General features: G+C 41.5%; 1 protein-coding gene and 1 long non-coding RNA gene across 4 annotated transcripts in view; both read left to right on the forward strand.

The window, feature by feature from the left end:
- The first annotated feature begins 1,183 nt into the window (after positions 1 to 1,183).
- LOC108702843 lies at positions 1,184 to 4,658 on the forward strand. Its single transcript, XR_001933380.2, has 2 exons — positions 1,184 to 1,410; positions 3,497 to 4,658. It is a non-coding gene; the product is annotated as an uncharacterized LOC108702843 (long non-coding RNA).
- Positions 4,659 to 14,734: 10,076 nt separating this feature from the next.
- Positions 14,735 to 26,539, forward strand: part of foxk2.S (forkhead box K2 S homeolog) — a 49,701-nt gene continuing 37,896 nt past the window's right edge. For 2 of the 3 annotated variants that reach the window (XM_018238564.2, XM_018238565.2), the window contains exon 1: positions 14,735 to 15,148. In XM_018238564.2, the coding sequence (XP_018094053.1) occupies positions 14,841 to 15,148 (308 nt within the window). In that variant the 5' untranslated portion in view covers positions 14,735 to 14,840. The remainder of the gene's footprint in view (positions 15,149 to 26,539) is intronic. The other variant, XM_018238563.2, reaches the window with a different exon arrangement.

Here is a 26,539-nt window from a genome sequence, read left to right on the forward strand (position 1 = left end):
CCTAGGCAAGTGCCTCTTCTGCCTACCCCTAGTTCCGGCCCTGCTCATAGTAACCAATCAGATCTTTGCTTTTGTTTTTTATCTGTTGAAATCTAATTGCTGATTGGCTGCTATGGGCAACATTACCCGCAGTGGAGTAACAAATAAACAAAATAATTTTTCAGGCCCCCAAAATGTTTAGAGGTTGACTTGTTTTACCAAAACTGTATATGAATTAGGGCCTCTCCCCTATACCTCCTGGGCCCCCCTGTAGGGTCTGCTTCCTCTATAGTTACGCCCCTGATTACCGGTAATGTTTTAATCTACTTTTTACACAGCATAATAAACGGGCCCCTCACTCTGTAAACAACACCTTGGTTGCTAGGCTGACTCACCCCCAGCTATTTCCGATCAATTTGTTTTCCCAACTGCAGACATAGGAACCACAGGGCATGTACAGTTTCTCTTTTCAAGTAAGTAAGGAAGAAAGACAAATAACTACAATAAAGATACAAACTGAAGACCGATTATGAGTTGCTGATTCTATTTCCATATAATGGTAATATTTGCCACCCCTTTAATTCTTTTTGCATTAAAGGCATCCTCCATGCTACTGCTAGGATACTAAATTATAGGGCACTACCACATTTGTTTTTATAATTGCCACGAGCCATCTGCGGGCAGTAAATATAGATAATAATTTACTGGTGACAGAGCAACAAAGCAGCTTTGGACTTCAAAAAATCTGGTTTTTCAGGCTTGGAACTCTATAACCAGTCAGGTGACATTGCAGCCCACAATGTAATGACCTCGCCATGCAGTCGTATTGTTATACAAGGTGTGGACTATTCAAAGAGCATCAATTCTTGTCATGAGTCGGTAACGAACAGGAGCTGTGGGAGATGTGACTGCTTGCTTCTCAACAAATCCTCTTACTCCATTTGGCTCTTATTACATTTATACCCACAATGAAGTTTGGCAAAGTGATTGGTCGCTGCTCGTTTCTCTTCTTCTTCGGCATCATATTCGATGTTGTTGGGTTAGTTTTGCTTCTCATCGGGATATTTGCAAGCTTTACTGCCTGGGACTTTTATATATACACTGGTGCCATTATCATCGCTCTGAGTCTAGTCTTTTGGATTCTGTGGTACACTGGCAACGTGGAGATTTCCAACAAGGAACTAGAGCTCATCTTGTAGCTAATCATATTTCATTTATTATAGGGGGGGAACTGTCTCCTTTCTAACCCCAAAAAAACTAATGACACCAGAAATAGATGAACATTTGCACACTTTCACTTTATATTAATGTGATAAAATATGTGTATTATTTGGTGGCACAGGAAGAGCGTTTTTTATTTCCCCCCTTCCCAAGAAATGGTGCACAAAAGGCTAAAGAGAAGGACGAATGGCATCAAATGGCTTTGTGAAGGTAGGCATGTGAGAATGGGGTTGCCATTGTATTTGGGGGTTTAAATAGAAATATCATGGAAACAAAGATGGGGATTCATTTAATTGCAGTGTTTTTATAGAGAGAAGAATTTTAATGATGTGCCAGTTAACACAATAAAGTGTCAGATGATGTGTATAGTAAGACAATGTGGTGTTGGGGAAGGGGTTGTAACTGTGGAATGGTGTGTATACTATGTATAGTAAGGCTACTTGGTTTCAAGGTAAGGGTTGTAACTGTGGCACTGTATGTGTATGGTAAGGTGAGATAATGGCAGGAAAGGAAGTGTAACTATGGGATAATGTGTATAGTAAGGCACAATGGTGGTGGGGGGGTTGATCCAGTGACATTATTATAATGGGGACACCCTTGCCCACCTCACAAAGGGGCCCGCAAGCATTTTCTAAAGCGTGGTGCGGTGGGGTTCGGAAACATGAATTGACCCAGGGCCCTTGGGGCTGTAGTCATGCCACCAAATGTGTCTTGTCCAGACAAACAGCAAGGTGATCAGTACATAGTGGATTAGTAAGTACAGTGATGGGTTTTATTATAGAGGAAGCCGACCCCCCCCCCGACTGGGGGACCCAAAACTATAGGGGTTCAGTGGCAGTTTCAGTATACTGTATGTTTCTGTAATTTCTAGTATTGCCACTGACATAATACCTTTCAGTATTTTTTACGTTTTGCAAACTGAAATCTTCCCCTTTAAAAATGGTCTCTGGGGGACATAGAAGTTAAATAGCAGGTCAGGAGTGAGAGAATACAGGATTTCTCTGGAAGGAACCTCAGTTACATATGAATAGTAAGAGAGGGTGTAGCCTTTAGGTGCATGGGCTGGGGAGTAATATGTCAATAGATTCAACTAAATAAAAGAAACCCTGAAACAATGAAAGTTTCACTCTGCTTATTTACCCTTTAGCTGCTACATCCTGCATAAAATGTTTAACTCCTTCCTTAAAACAGTCCTGGCCACAGGGGTTATGCTGGAAAGTCTGGAACCCCCTAGGAAAAAAAACTAGTGGCTTCACTCCTTAAGAAGGCCTTCTCAATGGGCAAGTTCACCATATGAGCAGAGCACTAGGCAATCTGGCCAGTCGCATCACCCCCTACCCCAGTGTGTGCATTCGCACAAACGAGCGAGAACAGGCGCACATCCACGCTCAGGCAGACTAGGGGGTAGGCAACAGCGAAGGTACTTTCCTAGCGCCCCCAAGTTTTGTACCATAGGCACGTGCCTCTTTTGCCTACCCCTAATTCCGGCTGTGGGTGGTTGGGAGAGTATAGGTAAGACGTGGATCATTTCTGGGCACCCCTGCCCCAACAAGGGGGGATCTGATTCCAGATTAGACCCCTGTGCCTGACTGATCTGATTTTTACCCAGATACCTATTGGGAGAGCCCCCACACACAGGCCAATGAGTTGCTGAATGAATCCAGAGGGGCTGAATTGGCAACTTTTATTGGCCTGTGTATAGCCAGCTTATGCATGTACATAGCTGTCTATTATCACCCTTTTTGGTGGCCCTGTAATATAATCCTTCTCTTTAGTAAATTGGAGATCAAATTTCTACCAGTAAAAGGGCATGAAATGTAACACTCTCATGCCCAGCTCTATTCCAATGATCTCAGTCTGGATTTATTATTTTATTACTTAGAATCGTCTGATGGGATCACTTAACTTCTGGGTCTGGAAGGGAAATCTGCACATTCATCTAGTACCATCCAAAATCACTGTGCAAGGCGCACCTTTGGTTAATCTTCTGCAGGAAAGCCTTCACATCGGTCAGTTCCGCCACAGGCACAGTGTCGGACTGGCCCACCGGGATACCAGGAAAACTCCCGGCGGGCCTAGGTGTCAGTGGACCCTCTTGCTTCTAACCATTTAGCCTATTTCATGGTCATTCCCTGTTTCTTTATGGGAAAAAAAGAGGCTTAATAATGGAAGAATAGTGTATTGTAAGTAGAGATAAAAGACTATGAAAAAAAGACCCAGTTCTCCCAAACCTTCTGCTAAACTGTAAATCGATATCAAGAACAAGCTCATAGACATTTTACGTTTTTCTTTGTAGAAGGAAATGACACAAGAGCTTATTGTGCAAGACGTCTCATGGACAACACAAGTTGGACTGATGCCCTCACACTGAAGAGATTACTAATAAAAGCACATGGAAAAGACCCATCTCGCCACAAGCCGGTCTACTTTACAACATTCTCCCACAAACATTCCATTGATGTTCCTCGGGTAACCTCAGGTGTCAAGTGAGATGAAGGACTGTGATAAACCCACCAGTGGAAATGTTCCTAGATTTTAGGGGGTCTGTGTGCTTTATGGTCTACTATGCACTTTTATCTGTTTCTATTACCCTAACCTGGAATATCTCTGACATGACCTACCTCAGTCTGAAAATCTATTTATGAAGATTTTTTGACAATGAAGACCCCTAAACCATGAGTGCATTTCTGAGAATCTACATTTCCCATGTGATTTCTCCAATGGTGTTAATGACAGATATCACTTCAATTTTCAGGGTAATGTAATAAAAACAATAACCTTGTCAAGGCCTAGTAACCTATAGTAGCAACAAACAATCAGGTGTTGTAGCAAATGCTACCGCTGATTGGTTGTTATGTGTTATTAGACCAGTAGTGAACTTTGCACCTTTTTTTTTATACCCCCATGCTTATGGCAGTTTTTTTTTTTTGGGGGGGTAGATTAGAGAGGGCACTTATCCTGGCCACATTAGCAACATAGGTAGGTCTGGCATTGTCCTAGGCAGCAGACCTGTGTCCTCTATATCAACAACAAAGGACAGTCATTTTTACATTATAAGCACCAAGGGCCACCACATTTTATATCTCAGCTCTAGGCACTGGCCCATCAAGTGCTTATTTAGAAAATATGGCCCCAGAATATAATAAGTTAGATACATTGGAAATATACATCAACAATGCTGAGCCTGCACCCCCCTGGAGAATCTGCTGAATCCTAGTTTTACTGAACTGTTACACCTATAAATGGAGGACAATAAAAATACAAGACGTTTTTCTCATTGAAATCAAAGAAATTATTGAACATGTAACCACAGAAATACATATTCCTAAAGTCACTGGCCATAGAGTGTGTGTGCATGTTAGGAACCTTACACTGAATGATGATAGAGTGCTGTGTTAAGCATACGCAATGTATATATAAAGAATAATATAAATATTATTAATAAATGAAGGAAATAATCTTTGTAGTTCCTATGGCTCTCTTTGTTTCTGGCATTATTATACTCCATGTGGGGGCACTTCATATATATGCTGCTGACATGGATTGGTATCAGGAGAAGACCAACTCATGGATGTGCTGATGGTGCTACTCTCTAGAGATCTCTTTCACATTGATCCATCTGTGGAATGTTCCAAGCCATTTGTTTCTTATGTCAGATGTTCCATGTGGTGCATTTTGCACCTCATCTTGCCACCAGACTTTTCCTTTGGGCTGGGATCAGGTACAGACCAACTAATGGATGTGTTAGTAGTGCTACTCTCTACAGTTTTCTTTCACTATGGTTCATCTATGGGAGTTTCCTCTGTCTGATCTCTCATGCGGTGCATCGGATGAGTGGTGAACCGTTTTCAGGAAAACTCAGAATCCAGTTGCTTTAGATTCAATTTTACTAGATGCTGTATATCATGACCGGGATGAAAGAAAATATTAATTGTCTTCTCAGTCATCCATACCAGTACGGCCACTGCAGCATATAACTTTAGAAATAGGATTTTTCATACATTTGGGTTAGCAATGTGCGATTAAACTCCCAATGATCCACAATTTGACCACTGGTTCGGCGGATTCAGGAGGAAATTTAGCCGGCCATTACAGGTTATGGTTGGCTGCAAGTCAGACTGAGGAAGTAGACTTTAAAACTGCTCCCAAAAATTCACAAGCGCACAGATCGAGAAAATGCAAGTCCTACAATGACAACATTTTGTGGGTTAAGGTTTTGTAGGTTACTGTCGGGTGCGGGTTGAGTTTTTCCTAACCCGCACATCACTAATTTGGGTATCTGTTTTTGATCTGTATATTTTCCCTTTGCACCCAAATATCTGAATTGCATAGCTGCTTTCTGTATCACAGCCAATACAATCCATGACTGTTTCTAAAAAGCTCAACCAACAAGCAGGACTAGTATCTCTAATTGCACTAATTGAACTAATTGCATACGTTTGTCTGTGCAAGCAGCAAATAAATTCATAATCACTGTTTATTTATACACAGCCAGGAAGTTATTCATCACTTTGCAATGATTGCAATCAGAAGAGCAGATTCCGTTCAGTCTGAATTATCTTGTTGTATGGACTATTTCTCTAAATACTATATCCACACGGTCACACTAAAGAGAAAGGACACACCCACAATCAGCCAATAAGAACTCAGCTGAACTGTCCCCATGTGAATAGATATTTCTGCCAATGGGTATGTGGGAGGGGAATGAGATTCTTTAAATTCTGCAGGATGGAAAAGTTCATTAACCAGACTGGAGTAACTCACCAAACGAGTTCTTGGGCATTCCTACTAAGAGTTTCCTTTAACATAAACAAATCAGGATCACAATAAAGGGGTGTGTCTTTGTATGTGGAGAGTCTAACCAGCAGCAACACCCGGAATGGAATTAAAAATCAAGGGGAAATTAGCCCCAAAATTTATTTTTTGATTTGTTTTAGGCAAATGATTTTATATGTACAAGTATCTGTTAATTGTTATATTGTTTTTACTATCACGCCTCTATTCGGCCTGAAATGTCAAATGCTAATTGGTTGCTAATGGTGAGAGGCAATATCAGGCTAGGTCAACAGCTTTTAGTCTAAGAATGGAGACCTGCTCCCATTTGGGCCATACAATACAGTAGCTGTAGGCAGATTGAGTGGAATTATGGCAGACTGAGTGGAATAAAGGCAAGAAGGCAACAGTAGATGAAGAAGGAGATGGTAAGGCAAGTTGGTGTCAGTAACACACAATGACGTCAGTAGTATAGATGTAACAGTTGGTTAAGATGGTGACAGTAGAACATAAATGGTGACAGTTGGGCAAGATAGCAATAGTAAGGTAAGATGGCAACAGTAAAATATGATGGAGAATGTAGGACATGATAGAGATAGTAGGACAAGATGGAGCAGTAGGACAACATGGAGACAGTAGGTTAATATGGTAACAGAAGGGAAACATGGAGACAGTAGGGCAAGATGAAGGCGTATGGCAAGGATAATGAGAGAAGAAAAAGGGCACGTTAGTGAAAGTAGAACAGAATGACAACAGGTAGTAATATGGGCCTATGCTATGGCCCCTTGCCCTGACTGTACTAATACTTTATATTGGTGTGTTTTCCGCTAATTCTTAAATAGAATCTCTGATTTGTTGCAGCTTTGCTCAGCAGACAGTCACATTCCATCCCCTTGAATTATTTATCAGCAGAAATTAAATATGATTTATAGGCTTCCGGCGAGCCAACTTTCTAATGGGCGCATCATGGCTGCTCAATGTAAAGATGCCCACTCGCCTCCTCTCTGCTGATTGTCTTCAGAAATGAACTGTTCAATTAACGCTGCATTTTCTTCCATTAATGTCAATTAGCATCAAAGTGTGAGGTGCTGAATTATTCAGAGGATCTGATTGGTACAGAAGGGATCGCTTAAAGTGTGAGAGAAAGCAGGAAGGAAGGGGGGGTATAGGGCAGGGCGGGAGAAAGAGACAGGGAAGAGAGTGTGGCGCATGTACTGGCACCAATGCTTTTTTTCTCCACTCAAAATGTGACCCCTGAAGCCCCCTCTCGGCACAGATTTCAATGTCCAACCAAAACTGATTGTTCTGAACCCAAAGTGATATGTGCAATTTGCAATCTTAGCCCACTTAGCCCTAATGGCAGATTCACATAAAGCCAATCTGGACGCTTTCATCTCAGGCCCTATAAATTGCAAGGGTCTCAGCTGCTGGAAAGCAGTTTGAAGGCATGGCCAGGATATAGAATATAACATTTAATACATTTTGCAGGGCCTTCTGACTGGTGCAAATTGGTTGCCTAAACAATATCCTATTAATGTGCAAGATAAGAAACACTAATACCCCTGGACAAGGCAGCTAAAGGATCACTGTCTGTCTCTTGGGGCCATCTATTATTCTTACAAATACCTCAGTATAAATTAATGAAATACATGATGCCAAACTGCATGCAAGCATCTATTAGGAGTACACTATCCCTTTAAGACATGGAAAAAACCTGACCATGAAAGTGGACTGTACAGTAGGACATCAGGAGCGGGGGTGAGTTTGGAGTATTTAGTAAAGAGGAAAAGAAAAAAGGAAATAATCAGACTGGAAAAACTCCTGGCAGGGGAAATGAGCCCGTTTGCTTGGATTCCATTAGTGCCGATTATAGGTACTTTATTGTATTGGTTTCTCTGCCTCAAATTGTCCCCTGACTCCCACTATCCATTCTGTGTCTGTTCTACTACATCAGAGCTTCGCTGGCTGGCAGGGAATGCTGGAAGGTGTTGTCAGGTGCGATCCTTGCCATTTCACCACCTGAGATGGCCTTCCTTTGCCGGCGCTAGCGCAGAGATCGCAATTGTGCTCTCTGCACTAGAAGAGCCGAATTTCTGGGTTGAAAACGGGAAATTCGGCTCTTAGTTACCAGGGGTGGTGCTGCCACCATTGGTGGAGTGCCCCTGGGTGTAGTACTACTATAAAAGTGAAGATATTGGCTATAACAGACACAAAGTTTGACAATCAGAATTATGTGCAGTCAAAAAGACATAGATATATGAATACAAGAGGTCCTCTGCACTCAATTCATTAACAATATATTTAAAACATTGAGACATGTTGTGCGTTAAGCTACCAAAAAATGCCTTACCCTTTAAACAAAATGGATTGTTTGTCCATATATTGCAATATATTTAAATTGGCCAACTACATCAGTCATCCCTGGTTTGGCCAGTCCTACGCTCAACTTTCATCTGATTCATTAAAAATTCTATTTCTTCATTATACATTTTACACTGGGACTAAGTTTTACCAGCAACTTACTTGCTGCTTTCAAAGTAAAACTGCAAAACATGGTTGCCCTTTTATTGGCCACAAATTGTCTCAGTTTCTTAAATATTGATAATGGGTTAAGTGCAGAGGACTTCTTGCATTTGTCTGTGTGAATTTTAATGGTCACAGCCTAATTGCACCCCGCTTAATGGTTTAAGCGTTTAAAAATGATTGGTGAGCACAACTTGGCCTTGTTTGACATAGATAATCTGTTACCCCAGCAATTTGTAACCTGGAGGATCAGTGGCATGCTTATAGCCCCACCACAAAATGTCAGCATGGTCTTGTGACATCATTGTACACATTGATTTTGGACTGAGAAACTGGAAAACCTGTGGGAATAAATGCATCAAGAGTTTGGGGGGAGGGGTACTAGAGCAGTTGACAGGTATGCTATACAGCTCTATATATGCTATATGTCAGTGCCATATAATAAATAATAATAACTGCACCTTGACTAGTCTGTGCATTGGATACAGAATACTCAGTGTCTCCATCTAGTGGTGCAATATGATCAGCATCTGGGAAAAAGATTAGTGAGCTCATTAACATTTACTAGGCACCAGCACCATGAACACTAATGGGATACATTGCAGCATGCTGTGTCATTGGCTAAGTACCATCCAGCTGATCCTGTCACCACACCTTACAACATGTGCCTGTCCCTTGGGATCTTTCACAGTAGTTTGTTGGTAAACATGGCATACCTCCCAAATGTCCCGTTTTTCCCGGGACAGTCCTGGTTTTCACAGTTCAGCCCGCAGTTCTGGATTGTTACTGAAATGTCCCAACTTTCTCTTTGATCTCCTGCAAGGAACAGCCAGAAAAAGATACAAATTTTCTAAAACTTAATTGGCTTTTGGCAGAGAGCACAGAATATGTTTCAGATGCACTTAGATAATTTTGTAACAATTTAAGATAAGCAAAGAAACAATTGTAACAATTTAAGATAAGCAGGTCTCTTGGGGAAACTGTGACTTGCAGCTTAAAGAGCAAATTACCTTCATTAGTAAAACTGTAATAACACATAAAAACTAAAGAAATGTGTTCAAACTTTCATAACTTGCCAAATTTTGTAAAATAAACATGGTAATTAAGGGATATGGTCCCAAAATGGGCATAGCCAACAATGTTGCAGTGTTGTCCATATTTATATTTCCAAAATGTTGGGAGGTATGGCAGTGCAGGGGGGGAGTGAAGTGTTCAGCAGCATCAGAAATCATGGGGCCCAAAACTACAAAATTTTCTTTTTGGTCCCTGCCCACCCCCACCACAGGCTCTGCCCCAGACCGCATGCAACCCCATGCCACAGTAAAAAAGCCACACAGACATGAGTGCTAAAAACCAACACTGGTGATAAGGGGCCCCATAAAAGAATAAAAAATACATTAGTGGCCAGGGGCCCCTTAGAAGATTTTAAAAAAGCACTGGTGGCTAGGGGCCCCATAGAAGATTAAAAAGAACATTGGTGGCCAGAGGCCCCATAGAAGGTGGCCAGGGGCCCTATAGAAGATTTTTTTAGAAAAACAGTAGTGGTCAGGGGTTTAATTTGAAAAAAAAAAAGTGTACAGTGGAACTTACCTTTGGCTCCTTTCGCGGCTTTGGCTTTTGGACATCCACAGGTCATTGCCCCTAATAAAAGGTGGAGGTGCCCCTGGGGATAGTTTTGCAGGCTTGCCCCAGCTGTCTTACACTAAACCACTGCTCATAGTACTTGCTCCCCGTCCAACTGCATAGGCTTAGGCAAGAGTTACATATTAGGGATCAGATGTACCTTGCCTATGGGCACTGTGCATATACGAGGCAGGTATAAAAAGTCATGATGCCCCACATCTTCCCTTTGAAGTGGTTTGGCCCAAGTCTTCCTCCCCATGTTCTCCTCTATCCATTTTTGATGGGCAAAACTCCCCATGTGCCAAAGGCCTTAGGTGTTCAGCCCAATGTTACCTGCCTCAGCAAACCTTCTTATTTACCCTACTCACACTGTTAATTCAATCACAGGCATCTTCAGGCAGCAGTGCTGTAAATGATATCAATAATTTTTATTCCATAATGGTACTATTGCACAGAATGTTTGAGTCTAGCAAAGAACATCGTAATCTGCAGTAACTGCCAAATCTGGGTTTGAGTGGCTGTTATTTGCTGCTCAGGTTAATATTGCTGTGTGTCTGGTAGAACAGTAAAGGGGTTATGTAATAAAAGGCACTAAGTTGAGCAGTAACCCATAGCAACCAATCACTATTTAGGATTCACTGGTCACCTGTTTAAATGCAAACATCTTACTGGTTGCTATGGGTTACTGCTCCTGGGCAAATTTAGTACATATTAGGGTTAGTATCTTATACTAGTGATCTGTCCCCTACAACACATACAGAATGTTTAACTTATTAGTTATATTCGGGGGTTCACAACCAAAATAAAGATTGGCTATAAAGGCCATAAAATAAAATATAAAATATATAAACAGCTAAAAAAATTTCCTTTCCCAATCTATAATCCATGAACCTAGTATAGGAGATAAATATCAGCTTTACGTCCTACTGCAAAAACCCTTTCCTGCCATTAGAGGGCACAGCACTCCAATATATAATAACCCACAGATACTGCCCACTGCTGTACTTTATTATTGCACAGAATATTTTACATGGCAAAATTTTCCATTGACATCATCTTCACGGGACAAAGTTTTTTTTTTCACAAGGGGGAGGAAATTGTCAGCAGATTTAGGATGTTTTGATTTCCTTGTTTTTTCTCAAAGCTGCTGGAAATATTGATACAAACTCAATGGATTTGGACTACATATAATGGAACAACGAGGATTCAGTATTTTAATTTAGACCAATACCACCGCCCAATGAAGCTTTGTAGTCCAACAGAAATATGTGGCAAGAACTGGTCAAACGTAAATGTTTGCAGTAATTATCTGCATTTGACTAGTTCTTGTCACAGAACCCTTCATTAACTTCTAATATCCTTATAATTTACAGTAGGGGTAAAGTATCAGTTATAATACATGAGTGATACTCAGTTCTCTGTATAACTCAGCCTGCAGCCTTGTGCCTTTATATGGTCACAGAACCCCTCGGTGACTTCTAATTTCCTTATAATTTACAGTAGGGGGTACATTATCCCTTATAATACATGAGTGATACTCAGAGTTCCCTGTATAACTCAGCCTGCAGCCTTGTGCCTTTATATGGTCACAGAACCCCTCGGTGACTTCTAATTTCCTTATAATTTACAGTAGGGGGTACATTATCCCTTATAATACATGAGTGATACTCAGAGTTCCCTGTATAACTCAGCCTGCAGCCTTGTGCCTTTATATGGCCACAGAACCCCTCAGTGACTACTAATATCCTTATAATTTACAGTAGGGGGTACATTAGCCCTTATAATACATGAGTGATACTCAAGAGTTCCCTGTATAACTCAGCCTGCAGCCTTGTGCCTTTATATGGCCACAGAACCCCTCAGTGACTACTAATATCCTTATAATTTACAGTAGGGGGTACATTATCCCTTTTAATACATGAGTGATACTCAGTTCTCTGTATAACTCCGCCTGCAGCCTTGTGCCTTTATATCAGGGGTCTCCAAACTTTTTGCAACGAGGGCCAGATTTGGTGAGGTGAAAATGTGCGGGGGCCGACCATTCAGCTCCCCAGCAGCATCAGGCCCAATGACAGTGCAGATCTCTCGCAGGCCCGGTCCCTCGCTCCCCCGACCCCGAGCTGCTCACTATTCACAGTCACCGCCTCCATGAGCTCAGTGAGGAGCGGCACATCCCGGCGGTGCTCGGGGAGACTCAGCAGGAATTTGAGCTGCGTGATGCGGAGATCCGTGTTCTTGGGCAGCCCCTCCTCATCCAGGAGCAGTTTGTCATTACCTGCAGCGGGCCAAATAGATCGCGGGCTGCATTTGCCCTGCGGGCCGTAGTTGGACACCCCTGCTTTATATGGTCACAGAACCCCTCAGCAACCTCTAATATCCGTATCATTTACATTAGGGGCACATTATCCCTTAAAATACTCAATGTCCTATATAACTCAGACTGAAGCCTTGTGTCTTGATATGGTCACAGAACCCCTCAATTTCTTCTGATATTCTTATAATTTAAAGCAGGGGGTACATTAGCCCTTATAATACATGAGTGATACTCAGAATTCCCTGTATAACTCAGCCTGCAGCCTTTTGTAAGCCTTATGAAATGTGAAAATTTTGTTTGTAGGAAGGCTCCATCTCCTAAATTTAGAGTCTGGTTACTGGGAAAAAGTTTCTGCCTAAAACCAGGACCTTTAGATCTTAAGTCTAAAGTTGGCCATAGACGCACAGATAATATCGTATGTTCACACAATATTCGGTGTGTGTATGGTGGGAGTCGAGGTGACCGATATTGGCATAAGACTTGGATATCGGTCGGCTTGTGAGTAGAGCTGGCTGGAAAATTTTGATTGGGCACCTGAACATTGCCCATTGTTAGTGCTGAATCATCAGATACAGGTAGAATTCTATTGTTTCTACCTGTATATCTGACAATTCAGCTCTACACGTTTGTATTGAAACCAATGATCTTTCTTGGAAAGATTGTAAATTGTCACGTTAACGCTCTCCCAACTGAGCTTTTTAAGTGGGTTGAAGTGACCTTTAGCCTGACATATGATGTGGGACAAATTCCAATGGCCTAACATTGCAGTCTTTGTATTTTATTTGTTTCATGACTGGGCCCCAGTCTGAGTGGGTTCTACAATATAAGGAAGCACAGGGATGTCCAGCCTGACTACAGCTGTGTTATTACTACACTCCCAGCCTCCCCCACAGCCAAAGCAAGGCATTACTCCCAAGCTTACATGGAACACAGCAGCCCAGGGAACCAATACACCCCACAATTCTGCAGCTGCTGTTCCCACATCTTCCAACAACCATAGACGAGGGCCCACCGAACTCTGGAGCTGACTTTCCAGCTATTGTTGTTGAACTACAGCTCCCCTAATTGGAGCAGCCTCAATGCACAGCACCATGGGCGCAGCATTGACATTTGTACTCAGCTGTTACAATTACCCCTTAGAATCTGGGGGTTCGGGCAAATGCCACCCTACCCTTCCCCGTACCTATGCATTATAGGAAGGGTTGCCACTGGCTGGTATTTTACCGGCCTGTAGAGTTGCCACGTTTTCGGGGGAAAAAATACCGGCCTTCCTATATATTTATCTTTTTTCCCTATTGATAACATTGGGATCAACCATAATTTTTACCGGCCAGGCCCAGGATTAGATGGGGGGTTTGGGGCCCAGCGGGGCTATTGCCCCAGGGCCCCCCTGCTGCTCCGGAGCGGCGCATCTCTCCATACGCAAGTGGTGCCGGCTTTGTACATATGCGTGCAGTGTGACGTCAGTTTGCACGCGCGTCTCGCCGTCAGTAGGCACACGCAAAACTTTTATTTCACCGCGGCCCCCCACAAAGAGGGGTTTGCAACACTAAGAGGCAGTTCTGGGCCGGAGGGTCCCACCAAGTTTTTTCCCGGTGTCCCTCTGGCCCAATCCGACACTGGCCAGGCCTGTAAAATACCGGCCAGGTGGCAACCCTATCGGCCTGTCCGGTAAAAATGATGGTTGATCCCAATGTTATCAATAGGGAAAAAAGATAAATAAATAGGAAGGCCGGTATTGTTTTTGCAGAAAACGTGGCAACCCTACTTACAGAGGATCATTTCTATATGTATTACATAAAATCGAAGTAACTTTATTACAACAGAGTTAATTCGAGGTAACACGTGGGGAAAAAAAAAAACCACGCCCTCCGATTTTCCCGGCATGCCCCTGGAGTCTGGTTCATAGTTCTATGCGGATACGGTCGCTCCACGAACTACCGCTGGATGGAACACGTTTGTTATTATTGTTTACTCTGTCTCTGTCCTTCAGAATTAGGATACACCCCGCGGCCGCCATGCTGCTCTTAAACTCCGCCTCGCTTCTCTCTTAAACTCCGCCCCGCCCACATTGCAGGCCCTCTTTCCTCGGCCCTCCTAAGCCTACTCAAACTCCGCCCTCTGCCGTCACAGCGCAACCAAGTTTCCACCACGCCCCCTCCGCCCTTGTCAATTCTCAGCGCGTCTCAACCAAACATGAAAGCTCCGCCCTCCTCGCCTTCTCTCCCTGACATCTTCCCTGAGGCGGTCCTTCCTATTGGATACCGCTCGCTCTGCAAGTTCGGTTGCGCCTGGCCTCCCCCCCTTTTTTTTTTTTCTCCCTTTTCTCTTGCTGGCTTTACGGGGTCGGAGCCGCCGCCGGAGCTCCCGTCACCTCCGGTCCCCTCCCTCTCCCCCCGCGCGCAAGATGGCGATCGCGGTGAGCGGGGTTGCGGTGCCGGTTGTAGCCCGGCTGGAGGGCCGCGAGTTCGAGTATTTGATGAAGAAGCGCTCGGTGACCATAGGCCGCAACTCGTCGCAGGGCTGTGTAGATGTCAGCATGGGCCACTCTAGCTTCATCTCCCGACGCCATCTGGAGATTTTCACTGGCGGCAGCGGAGATGGGGACGACGCAGACGTCGGAGACTTCTACCTGCGATGTCTGGGCAAGAACGGAGTCTTCGTGGATGGGGTGTTCCAAAGGAGAGGGGCCCCACCGCTGCAACTACCCCGAGTGTGAGTCACGTGGGGGGCTGTTTGTAAGCAGAGGGGGAGGGGCTGTGACAGGAGGGGGAGGGGTCCGGGGGTAACTTGGTTGCGTCATTGCGGGGTACAAATAACTGCCCCGGGGGTTAGTTCGTGTGGCGCATTGGCTCATATTGGTCGTCATGACAATCTCATATTACGACTCATCCACAACTTTTAGAAGTTGAATAATTTCTAGCAGTATATATATATATATATATATTGCATCTTCCTTAGGCCCAGGTCTGCCTGAGATTCCTCTATTATTGGTAGACACATGGGCCGTGGGAATTTGCAGCTGTGACGTGTAGTCTTTACTGGGGGGTAGTGTATCTTGTCAGGGGGTAGCCTTGTTCTGTTGTGTCTGGCAATCCCAGTTGGGGGTTAAATGAAGACTTGTTGCCCTCTTCTGGCAAGTGTCAGCTGAGGCATGCTGGGAAGTTTGTTGGTAAACAACTGGAGGATTGGAAGTGCCACTACGTCTCGCACCCTCCTTTTATTGGTCTCTGAACGTGTTATTCCCACAAGTGTATTGATCTGGGCAAATGTAGATGTTCAGTGGGAAGGACTCCGTCATTTACTTCCCCAGGAGTTTGACTATTAATGATTTATGTGGCAGTTAGTGATGTGCCCTGCAGTTGGTCTCTGGCAGCCGGGCGGTGATTGGGCAAGGGATCATTTTATGTTTTTAAATTGGATGTTATTGACTAATACAAGGCCTGTGAGGCCCCCGAAACGTTGCCCTTTGTCTACTTGAATTGGAGCCAATAAATGCCACGAATAGAAACACATTCATCTTGTCAGTGTGCCGCAGTGCTTTGGACTCTGCATTGACTAATACAAGGGTCCCAACCTTTTTATTTATTTATTCATTCATTTTTACCTGTCAGCCTTTTTTAATTATTAAAATTTGGGGAGCAACACAAGCATGACAAAAGGTTCCTAGGGGTCGCACAATAACGGCTGCAATTGGTGATTTTGTAGTCCCGATGTGGACTGGCAGAGTTTATGCCTCCGGAAGCTTGCTGCTAAGCCAGACATCTAAAGATGAACACCCCCTTTGAGGCCACTTGGAGAAACATCAGAGGATTTGGTAAATAACATGTTTCTTGTGAGTGTCTGGTTGGAGATCACTAGAGTAAGATATCAGGTGTATGCTGGTAGTGGCTTATAGAATCAGGTAATAATAGACTGGCACTGTACTGTTCATTTTATCGCGCCAGTCATTATAAAAGTATTTGTTACACGGATGACAAATGTCATGGGGTTCGAGATGTTGGCTAAGGGGAAACTGTATATTTGGATAAGTGGGAGAGGACACTAAGCCCTTTATAGAAATGCAGTTAAAGAGAGGCCTGGTTTGTATGTAAGTCCAAAGCCACCAAAACAAACTCTTGGTGCACTTTCTTCACTACGTATACTCACTCATACTTTTATTGTGTGCATCACATGGCAAGGCTACAGAATCATAGGCCATGCTGTGTTTACAATCTCCTCTTTCACAATGCACTTCTCCCACTTCCTCATGATATCTCTGTGTATGTACATAGCATATAATAGTGCAAGAGCTGCAAAATGCAGCGTCGGCCAGCGTGGATATATATATATATATATATATATATATATATATATATATATATATATATATATAGTTCAAGAGGACCCGCACTCCTTGGTTATTGAACCAAAAATATCTTTATTTTTCAAACTTGTGCAGGATGCACAATTTTGAAAAATAAAGATATTTTTGGTTCACTAACCAAGGAGTGCGGGTCCTCTTGAACTCTACATAAATACTTTGACCCTGCACCCACGTTTATGGAAGACTGGTTCAGAGTGCAAGCGTCTGATTCAGGTCAAATACACATACACTTTTGATTTGTAAACGTAAAGAAAATACACAAAAAGGAAATACAACACCAGTTGGATAACCAGATGGAGCTATACACTGGAATATGGGACACCTGGATATTAAATAGACTTATTATTATATCATTATTACTAACTGGGCAATGGACAGAGTCCCTCCCCCCTCCTCCTATATCCTTTGCAACATGATGTTTCCTCTGGAACCAAGCGTTTCAAGCTGGGCCGCATTCATATCCATCCCTCGGCCGCAGGTTGGACACCCCTGCTGTAAGCAAATTGTAACTGAGAAAATGTTATCAATATTATAAGAAATTAAATATAATTAAATATATAAATATTCGAATTAAATATATATATATATATATATATATATATATATATATATATATATATATATATATATATATATATATATATATATATATAAATATAAATAAAGATAAACACGGAGGAGCACACCCTATAAACTTGTTTAGCAACTAGCCCGGTTGCTGGTAAATAAAGTAACATTGTAGTTGCATGGAAACAAATTCAGTCACTGCTGCCTTTGGCTAGTTGCTTCCTATTTGCCCCTTTAAGATACTCGTTCCCTCATTCTGTGCCTCAGAGTATAAAGGGCGCAGCAGCTCCTTGCCCCCGAGGGGAGTGAGAGGTGTAAGTGAAGGCTGCGTGCTGCCCATATTTAGCATTGCTGTGTTTTGGTTATGATGCTACAATCAGATAGCAGCCTGCTGAGGGGGAGGGGCCTTAATGCCATTCACATAAACACAAACTGCAGCAAGTTTTAGTAGTCCTTGACACTTTGTACACTGCTGATGAAAGGTCGCCGTGTTTTCTCTCTGTATCCGAGGGGTGGTGTTTTTCCACTTGATAGCAGGACGGTTGATGATCGTGTTTGGGACAGGCCTAGTTGCTATGCTAATGAGAAGGATTAGAGATGTTAAGGACAGTCTTACCGATGCTGCGGCGCTCGAGCAATTAGAACAAAACACTGTGGTTTCAGTGTTCAACTGTAACAAACACACCCCTAACTCCCTGCATCACCTTACATTGGCTACTGCCAGAACTGGGGGTCTATAAAGGATCCTGTGAGATGCTTGTAAAAGTAAAGCTGTTTTCTATTATACAGGTTTTTCCAGAAGTTAACCTGTTTTAATGAGTCGTCCTCAAAGCTGAATATTTCTTTGTTGTTTTTATTTATTTTTGAATTTTTACACTTTTCTACAATTTGTCACATTTACCTTTGTCCACTCAAGAAGCTTAAAATGACGTTTCTGCTGAGCATGTGCAAAGCATGCGCAATGAAAGTCGATATGTACCTAGCTTCCTCTTTGCATGCCTAGCAGACATGGCCGCCACCCAGCCCTGCTGTATAGGTATGGAAACAGGACTGTTCTGGTGAGGTCTTGGTGTGGTTGGGAAAAGGAGATGGGGTGACTGCAACAAGGGGCCCTATGCTTCAAGAAGAGGTTTAGTTCTCTTTTAATCAGATGTTAGCTTTAATTTTCTTGTAACTACACTATGCAAAACAAAATACTGATTGGTTGCTACTGGAAGCCACACAAGTACCACTGAATTAGCCCCTGTAGCAATATTGGTTAACCCTTTAGTTTTTGTTGACAAACTCCCAGCTCTGCTGACATTGTGTGCCGATAGTTTGACTTGAGCAACTGAAGGGCAGCAAGTCAGTAGGTCAGTCCAACTTTATGTAGATAATAGCGCTCTACAATATTTATATAGCCCTGAGGCTCACCAGCAGTAAGGGCAGCCTTGGCTGAGGCTTGTGGGAAATGCAGTGTTTACACCAGCTGGTTAGCAGACCTGTGGAGAGGAGAAGACCTGCTTTGTTTTCACTAGTCAGAACCGTAAATGCAGAGATTAAGTAGGAAGACAGATATATTATTTTGCAGCAAATATATTCACAATTTTAAAACCTTGGACATTTTTAATGAATGTTTGTGGTGCAGTAGCTTAGAGTTACGTTTTTGGTTTTATGTCCCCTTTAATAACTGTCATGTACCGTCCTGTATTTGTTATGCCCCCCCCCCCTTCTCTTATTTGGATTTCAAACAGTGTGAAAGTTTCATAAGCTAATTAATTATTAAACACACTGTGCTTTCGGCACTGTAAGCAGTTTTAATTTGATGGTGCGGGGGGCAGTCGTTCTTTCATCGGGTATTTTTGTCCTTGGAGATGATCCTGACAATGATACGGGCTTGGCAATGTTATGCCATCGGGCCCTGTGGCACAGCAGTGGGGTCCGTTCTCTAGGGCTCACGGTTAGGCATTCTAACAAGGAGTTAAATCTGGGTACTGCCGTGAAGATATTCTTGGCTCACATGGATCCTATTTACTTAAGAAGGATTCATCAGGGAGATTGTTTTTGTATAGACAGACTATTTCTGTACATGTTTCTATGGCAAAAGTTATTTGTAGGTATTCGGCAAAGCTGGAAAACACATATAAGTTAAAATGGTGTGAAATTTGATTTGTAACGCGTTGATTTTCACACATTTATAGCACCCTGTGCTTTTTTATTTTGACCCATGTTTCTTTATCTCTGCAACAGGCTGCAGGTAGGGTTGCCACCTTTTCTGGAAATAAATACCGGCCTTCATATATATTTATATTTTTTCCCTATTAATAACATTCAGATCAACCATTACTTTTACCGGCCAAGTGGCAACCCTAGCTGCAGGGTACATCTACTCTATTGAAATAAAGGTAAATTATACCAAGTGCTTACATTGCTGGGTGCATGAGTATGGATTAAAAGGGTTCTTCACCTTAGAGTAAAATTTTAGTATTCCGCTGAGAGTGATATTTTGAGACAATTTGCAATTGGTTTTCGGGAGATATAGTCGTGAGGAAACTTCGTGCGACTTCGGAAATCGAAGTGCCGCAAGTGCATCGGTGCAGGCGTTTTTTCATTAAATCCGGCGGAAGACACTGAGAAGCACATTAGTCGCCCCAAAGAAGAGGTGATTAGTCGCCAGACGACTAAATCTCCCAGAATCTCCAGGTGTGCCCTTACCCGTACAGAGTATTTGTTTTTAGTTGGGATCAGTGACCCTCACTTGAAAGCTGGAAAGAGTCAGAAAAAAAGGCAAGTAATGAAACAACTATAAAAACAACTTTAAAAAACTGGTCATTCTACAATATACTAAAAGTTAACTTAAAGGTGAACCACCCCTTTAATAAAACATTGTAACAACTGCATGTGCTTCTTGTGTACCTGGGGTTGTTTATTGATCTGTACTGTCATTTACCCAAGTGAAATGGCAATACTAAAACAGATGCCTATTGGATGTGTATAACCATTATTATTCCTGTTATGTGATCTTAGCTCCTCGCCGTCATGCCAGAAAGACTTCAGGTTCACAACACTGCAGCTGGATGGTTTGTTTACTCAAGCAAAAGGGCAACAGCAAATGATTTTTGTATCATGGCTCTTCTTACCCAGCACTTTTTTGTCTTGACTGAGTGGGACACAACTAAACCCTTGGGTGAAGATTTGCATTTAGTCTTTGAACTAGCGATCTTTATTAGGTTGAAGAATTGATATTGTGTTAGACTTGATCAAAAGATCCCTAATTTAGGGGAATTTGAGCTCTCTGTTTAGGGACTGCTTCTATTGCCTTCATAGCTGCCACCTTCTTATTGTGCAAGTGCTCGCCTCCAAAGATAATTTACTGCATTTAGCCTGTAATTTGGAACTCCTATTCATACACCTTTTCTGCTTTTTATGATGAAAACCATGAATTATTTCAGCTTTTGAACAGTTGAACGTTGAATATGACTCAAAACATAAGAACCATTTGCTGTCTGCAAGGCTTTCTGTGGCTTTTTCTCATAACGTCTGACTAAATACTTTTATGTCTTGGTGCTAAAATGAGTGTATTCCTGCTCCTTCTGTATTCAGTTGCCTCTTGGTGTAATTTAGGTGTTAATGGGGTAAGTGTCCTTCTGTCAAAACAATAGACTGGTCTTTAATACATTTGCATCCCAAATATTGCAATTTTTGTCAGTGTATAGATATCCTCATTCTTGTTTTGTCTTACAATGATTATAAAAGGGGTTCATCTTCCAACACTTTTTTCAGTTCAGTTGTTTTTAGATAGCTTACCAGAAATAAAGATCTTTTTTTCAATGACTGTAATTTGTGACAGTTTTCACGTTCTTCTGTCTTTCCAAAGCAATTCTGGGGGAGCAACTCTGTAAACTGTTCTAAATGATACATTTTACATTTGTTGATACATTTCTTATCTTTTGCCCTGCTGAGCAGAATCCCTGAGTTTCATTACAGGTAACTGTTTGAATTGATACAATAATTGCTAATATTCCACAGATACTGCTGAGAAATGTATAAACCAACGTAGCAAATTGGGGTTGTTTTCCGATTGTTCAACAGAAACCAACTTTTTTTCCATTGTTTTGCATCTTTTATTTTTTTTTCATTTTTCCCAAAATTTAAGTTGAATTTTCTTGTCTCTAGAGTTTGTCTGGCAGCTCAGTGATCCAGGAGCAAATTATTAACTGTTACAATTTGATTCATTTAGTTGATTCAATTACTTGATAAATTTCTCAACAGTATCTGTGAAATATAAGCAACTATTGTATTAATTCTAACAGCTGCCTTTAATAAAACTCATGGATTCTGCTCAACAGGGCTAAGGGTAAGGGCACACGCTAAGATTCGTGGAGATTTAGTCGCTCGGCGACATCGCCTCTTATTCGGGCGACTAATCTCCCCGAAAAGCCTTCCCACTGGCTAGAATCGAAATCGCCGACGGGTGGCACTAGGAGAAGATTAATCACCCAAAGAAGAGGCGATTTGGCGCCAGGCGACTAAATTTCCCCGAATCGTAGCGTGTGCCCTTACCCTAAAGATAACAAATGTATCAACTAAATGTATGTATTTAGAACAGTTAGAGTTAGCGACCCCCCTCCCCAGAGCTACTTTAGAAGGTAAAAAATTAAACTTTACACTACAATATTAGAAAAACAGTCACAGGTAGAAAGTAAAAGTAATTAGAAAACGTCCGAATGACTGAACTGAACAATTGTTTGAAAGTGAACAACTCTTTTAAAGTTTAGACTCTACACCTGAATTACCGAGATGGCAGACAAACTCCAGAGACAGTAAAATTAAACCTCGATTTTATAAAAACTGTAAAAAATAAAAGATGGAAAGCAACTGAAAAAAGTAAGAAATGTTATGCACTTATTTGAAGATCTTGTATAACCTGATGCATATTTTGTAATAAGCTTTACAGTCTGTATATTTCAGTTATTAGCGCAGAGGATCTTATTTGTCAGCATATTTGATCTGTCTAGTTAAGGTAGCCACGCACAGCAGATCAGCCATGGTTATGGAGAGCACACAAGGACTACACAATACAGCCACCTTTCTGTTGTTCTGATCATTTTGGAACCCAGTAGAAACCACCTTTCATTCAGTGTGAGTGATTGCACAAGCTGTTGGGTGCTGTTATTAGCGAGGGCATTCTGGCTTATCTTTGTACTTCTAATATGTATTTACTAGTACAGCCTGGCTTAGTTAGGGAACCCACAGAATGTACTTGTACATTTGTTTTTTTTAAGCCTGGGACACCATGCTGTTTATGTTGGGTCTCCATGTTCCCCTAAATAATGTGACATTTCTACAATTCAGCGTTGAGATTAAAGGGAGGGTCATAAGTGGTTCCAAGTGCAGTGCTTTCCCTACTGGTGTAGTGTTATACTTTACTGTTCTAGTCACATACTTATACAGTCCTATGTGAACACTCACATATATAGTAAATAATGTAGCCCATCTTTTAAAATATATAGTGAATAAAGTACCCTCTCTTATAAAGTATAATGACATTGTAAGTTACCGAGGAGTTCCATAGTGTTTTTATACATGTAATGTTGAGATGACTACTAATATCCTCATGCTTAGCAGCAGGGGTTACTTTATTTATTATAATACACAAGTTTCAGCGAGTCATGTGACAGAAACAACACCACTAAACGCCAATTATAACCAATGACATCACTAAGCACTGTTTATATAGTGCTGAAGGCTGAGTGTTTTTATACAGATCATGGAACTCCGAGGTAACTTCTAATATCCTCATATTTTGCAACAGAGGATACTTTATCTATTATAATACACATGTTTCAGTGAGTCACGTGACAGAAATGACAGGACTACTCACCGTTTACAACTGATTACATCTGATTCATCTGTTATTTGTTGAATCTTATTTACACAGCAGCTGTGTTTCGGACTCCTTCCTGGGGAACAATAGGGTCCAGTGCTGTGATTATATATGCTGCTTATCTGAAAGCTCTGTGTAGCAACAGAACATTTGCCTTGTTTACATGAATCCCAAAGTGACAAGGTACAGGAATGGACTGGAATATAAGTATAGTATATGCTTTGGTTCTGGTTAAAGAACGGTTACATCAAAAAATGAAATTGTTTTATAGTAATACAAATAATGATTGTGGAGTGGTTGCTTATCCCTAGCCTAATATTGTAAGTACCTTTAGGCCTATGGTCCATTCTCTGTCTCTGCTGTTAGTTTTGGGCTCACTGCACGAAGAAGAAGTGGTTTGCTGTATTATGTAAGCTTGCTGGGAGTTGTAGATCAGCAATGACTCCCTTTAGACTTTTTGAGCTGTTTAGTTAAATCTTTGCCAACTGTTCCCTGAGGAGGAATAAATAAGAGTCGGGGAGTTCAGAGTTGGGTAGAGATACAGTAGCTAGAATTTTAGCCATAAAGCAAGACAAGGCCGCTGCACAAGCTCAAATGTCTCAGCCTTTTAAAGTGAGACAAGAATGATGTAATTAATAGGATTAAGGCAAGGTAATGCTTGTTGCTTTAGTTCCCCGTCTGCTTCAGTAACGCAGATGGTTTAATAATTTATTTCCCCTAGTTAGGCTACAATCCTGTGAATGCTCTATCTGGGCACTACTGGGAAGATCCAACTGGGAATTTATTTGCTTAAATATTCACCAGAGGCAGATTTTGGTTTGTACTTAATTTTAGTTGGCGAAGGTGTTGATTGGACTTTGCTCTGTTTCAGTAAAGCGAAGATTTTCTCTTTAAGACTCTGATGAAAGAAGCAGTGCAAATAAGGAAATGCCAGCGCACTGGAGTATAAATATTTGTCTTTGCACTGTACAGAACACTTTGTTTTGTTTCCCCATAAGAAGCAGCGTTAACCCTTACTGCACGAAGTGTCCCTAATCTGCATTTCTTTTAGCATACACGTGCAGAAACTGCTCCTGGGTGTTTGCTATAAGACTGCTCAGTCACTAAGGTCTAGTTTTCTAGGGTTTACTCTCAGAAGGGGTGTAAAGGGTAATCTTTATTTTGTGATATTAATTAGGGAAACCATAAGGTTGATTGGTTTTTATAACATGTGCAAAGTAGTATTTCCTGTTGAACCATTCTCCTACTGCATATTTGCTTCTTCCCTGTTACTTGCCTTTACACATCTCACTGCATAATTATGTCTGCTCTTGGCTGCTGTCTGTGTGTAGGTGCTTAGAGATATACTACAAGTACAAATGCAAATGAATAGCACATTGTTTAGGCAACACAGATTTAAAGTTGTCATGATATCATTGTTCTGCCCAGAGCAGTTGCTAATGTTTTAGGCAGAAGCTATGTCAGCAGAGAGCCTTTCCCTGATACAGTGCTACGCAATATGTTGGCGCTATATAAATACATGTTAATAATAATATTAATATTGCTCTTTATAGTCTTACAAACTTTGGTTTGGATCTGGCCGAAAATTGATGCTTATACAGAACTCCTGACCCTTCCCTCTGGCAGTAAATGCATAAAGGGGATATAAACACTAAAACAACATTTTGCCAAATGGGCAAACTGTAATTCTAAGCAATTTTACAATTAAAAATATCTATATTCATTACAAATTTTTCACGGTTAAAAAGTTATTTGTAATTGTAACTGCTGTTTAAAGGAAAACTATACCTTTAAACAAAGTAGGTCTCTATAAAAATATATTGCATGAAACAGCTCATATGTAAAACCCTGCTTCGTGTAAACAAACCATTTTCATAATAATATACTTTTCTAGTAGTATGTGCCATTGGGTAATCATAAATAGAAAATTGCCATTTTAAAAAATAAGGGCCGCCCCCTGGGATCGTACGATTCACTGTGCACACAAACAAACCAAACAAACTATACTTCTTAGGTCACATGAGCCAATTAACAGACAGAGTTGTGTCTTCAACATTTCTTCCTGTTACCGTTAAGCTGGCCATAGATGCAAAGATCCGATCGTTCGAATCTTTGAACGATCGAACTTCCCCATCTCCCGACCTGCCACTAACCATTCAGATCAAATAAAGTAGTAAAAGAACAGATCAGCCGATGTTCTGCCCCTGACAGCAATCGTAAGAAAGTTATGTTAGACAAAGCTGGTGACAGTCTCCCACTGAAAACCGTATGATCGGCAATACACGCAGAGATATTATCGGCAGCCGACAGAAATCTTTTAACCTGTCCGATCGACCAAACGACAGATCTCCGTGGGACGAAAAATGTTGGGACTCTCCACACACAGTCCGAAAATCGTACGAATCCTCTATTCGTACAGTCGGATCTTTGCGTCTATGGCCAGCTTTAGAGTTGTAGCATTTCTGGTCAGGTGATCTCTGAGGCAGCACACAGACCATCATGAAATGGTGGTTCAAGGCAAGAGATGTAAAAGGGCAATATTTACTTAAATATATATACCAGTTTGGTAAGATTCTTTAATATGCCGCTTAATATGATGTAAACTATCTGTTGCTTAAGTAATCATTTTGGGGGTATAGTTTTCCTTTAAAGAAATCTCTCTGTTCTCCGCTCTAAAGGTTCAAACTTTTTTTCAGAAACTGGCTGATGAGTATAAAGCTTTCTGCTACATTGTTTCTGCTATTTACACACAAAATCTTATGAATGTGTATTAGTTTCTTACAATTCTATTTTTTTTTTATTAGACAAAACTTTGTTTGGGTTTATATTTCTGTAATCCCAAAGCAGCAGTAGTTAATGTGGCAAGCACCGACCCCAGTGCAAGTGTATCCACTATTCTGCACTTCTTCCTAATACATTTATTATTAATGAGTGGATTAGGGCTGACCCTCTCCTTCCCTTTTGTTTCCATGAAACTGCCTCGACTCAGTTTCCAAGCGTCAAGGCGAGCCACATACTGGTCTTGGCCTGCAGTTCTCTTGGCAGCCAGTCATTTTGTTTGGCTCGGGCAATCTTTGTTTCACCCAGTCAACGCAGGGAGTGTTCCTTTTAGAAATAAAGCCAGCTAGTTTATGCATTTAAGGATAAGCCTCGCTAAGAGAAGCAAAGCTTCCTATTGGAAGAGGATTACGTGATTTGGGTGTACAATTCTGTAACAATAAATTACAAAAGTCTAAAATCAGGTTCCCGATTGGGTAAATTACATGCAGTGATGTGGACTGAAAAGAGATTTATATCTATCAAGTTG

The sequence above is a fragment of the Xenopus laevis genome, chromosome 9_10S (genome assembly GCF_017654675.1).
Source record: "Xenopus laevis strain J_2021 chromosome 9_10S, Xenopus_laevis_v10.1, whole genome shotgun sequence".
NCBI classification, from domain to species: Eukaryota; Metazoa; Chordata; class Amphibia; order Anura; family Pipidae; genus Xenopus; species Xenopus laevis.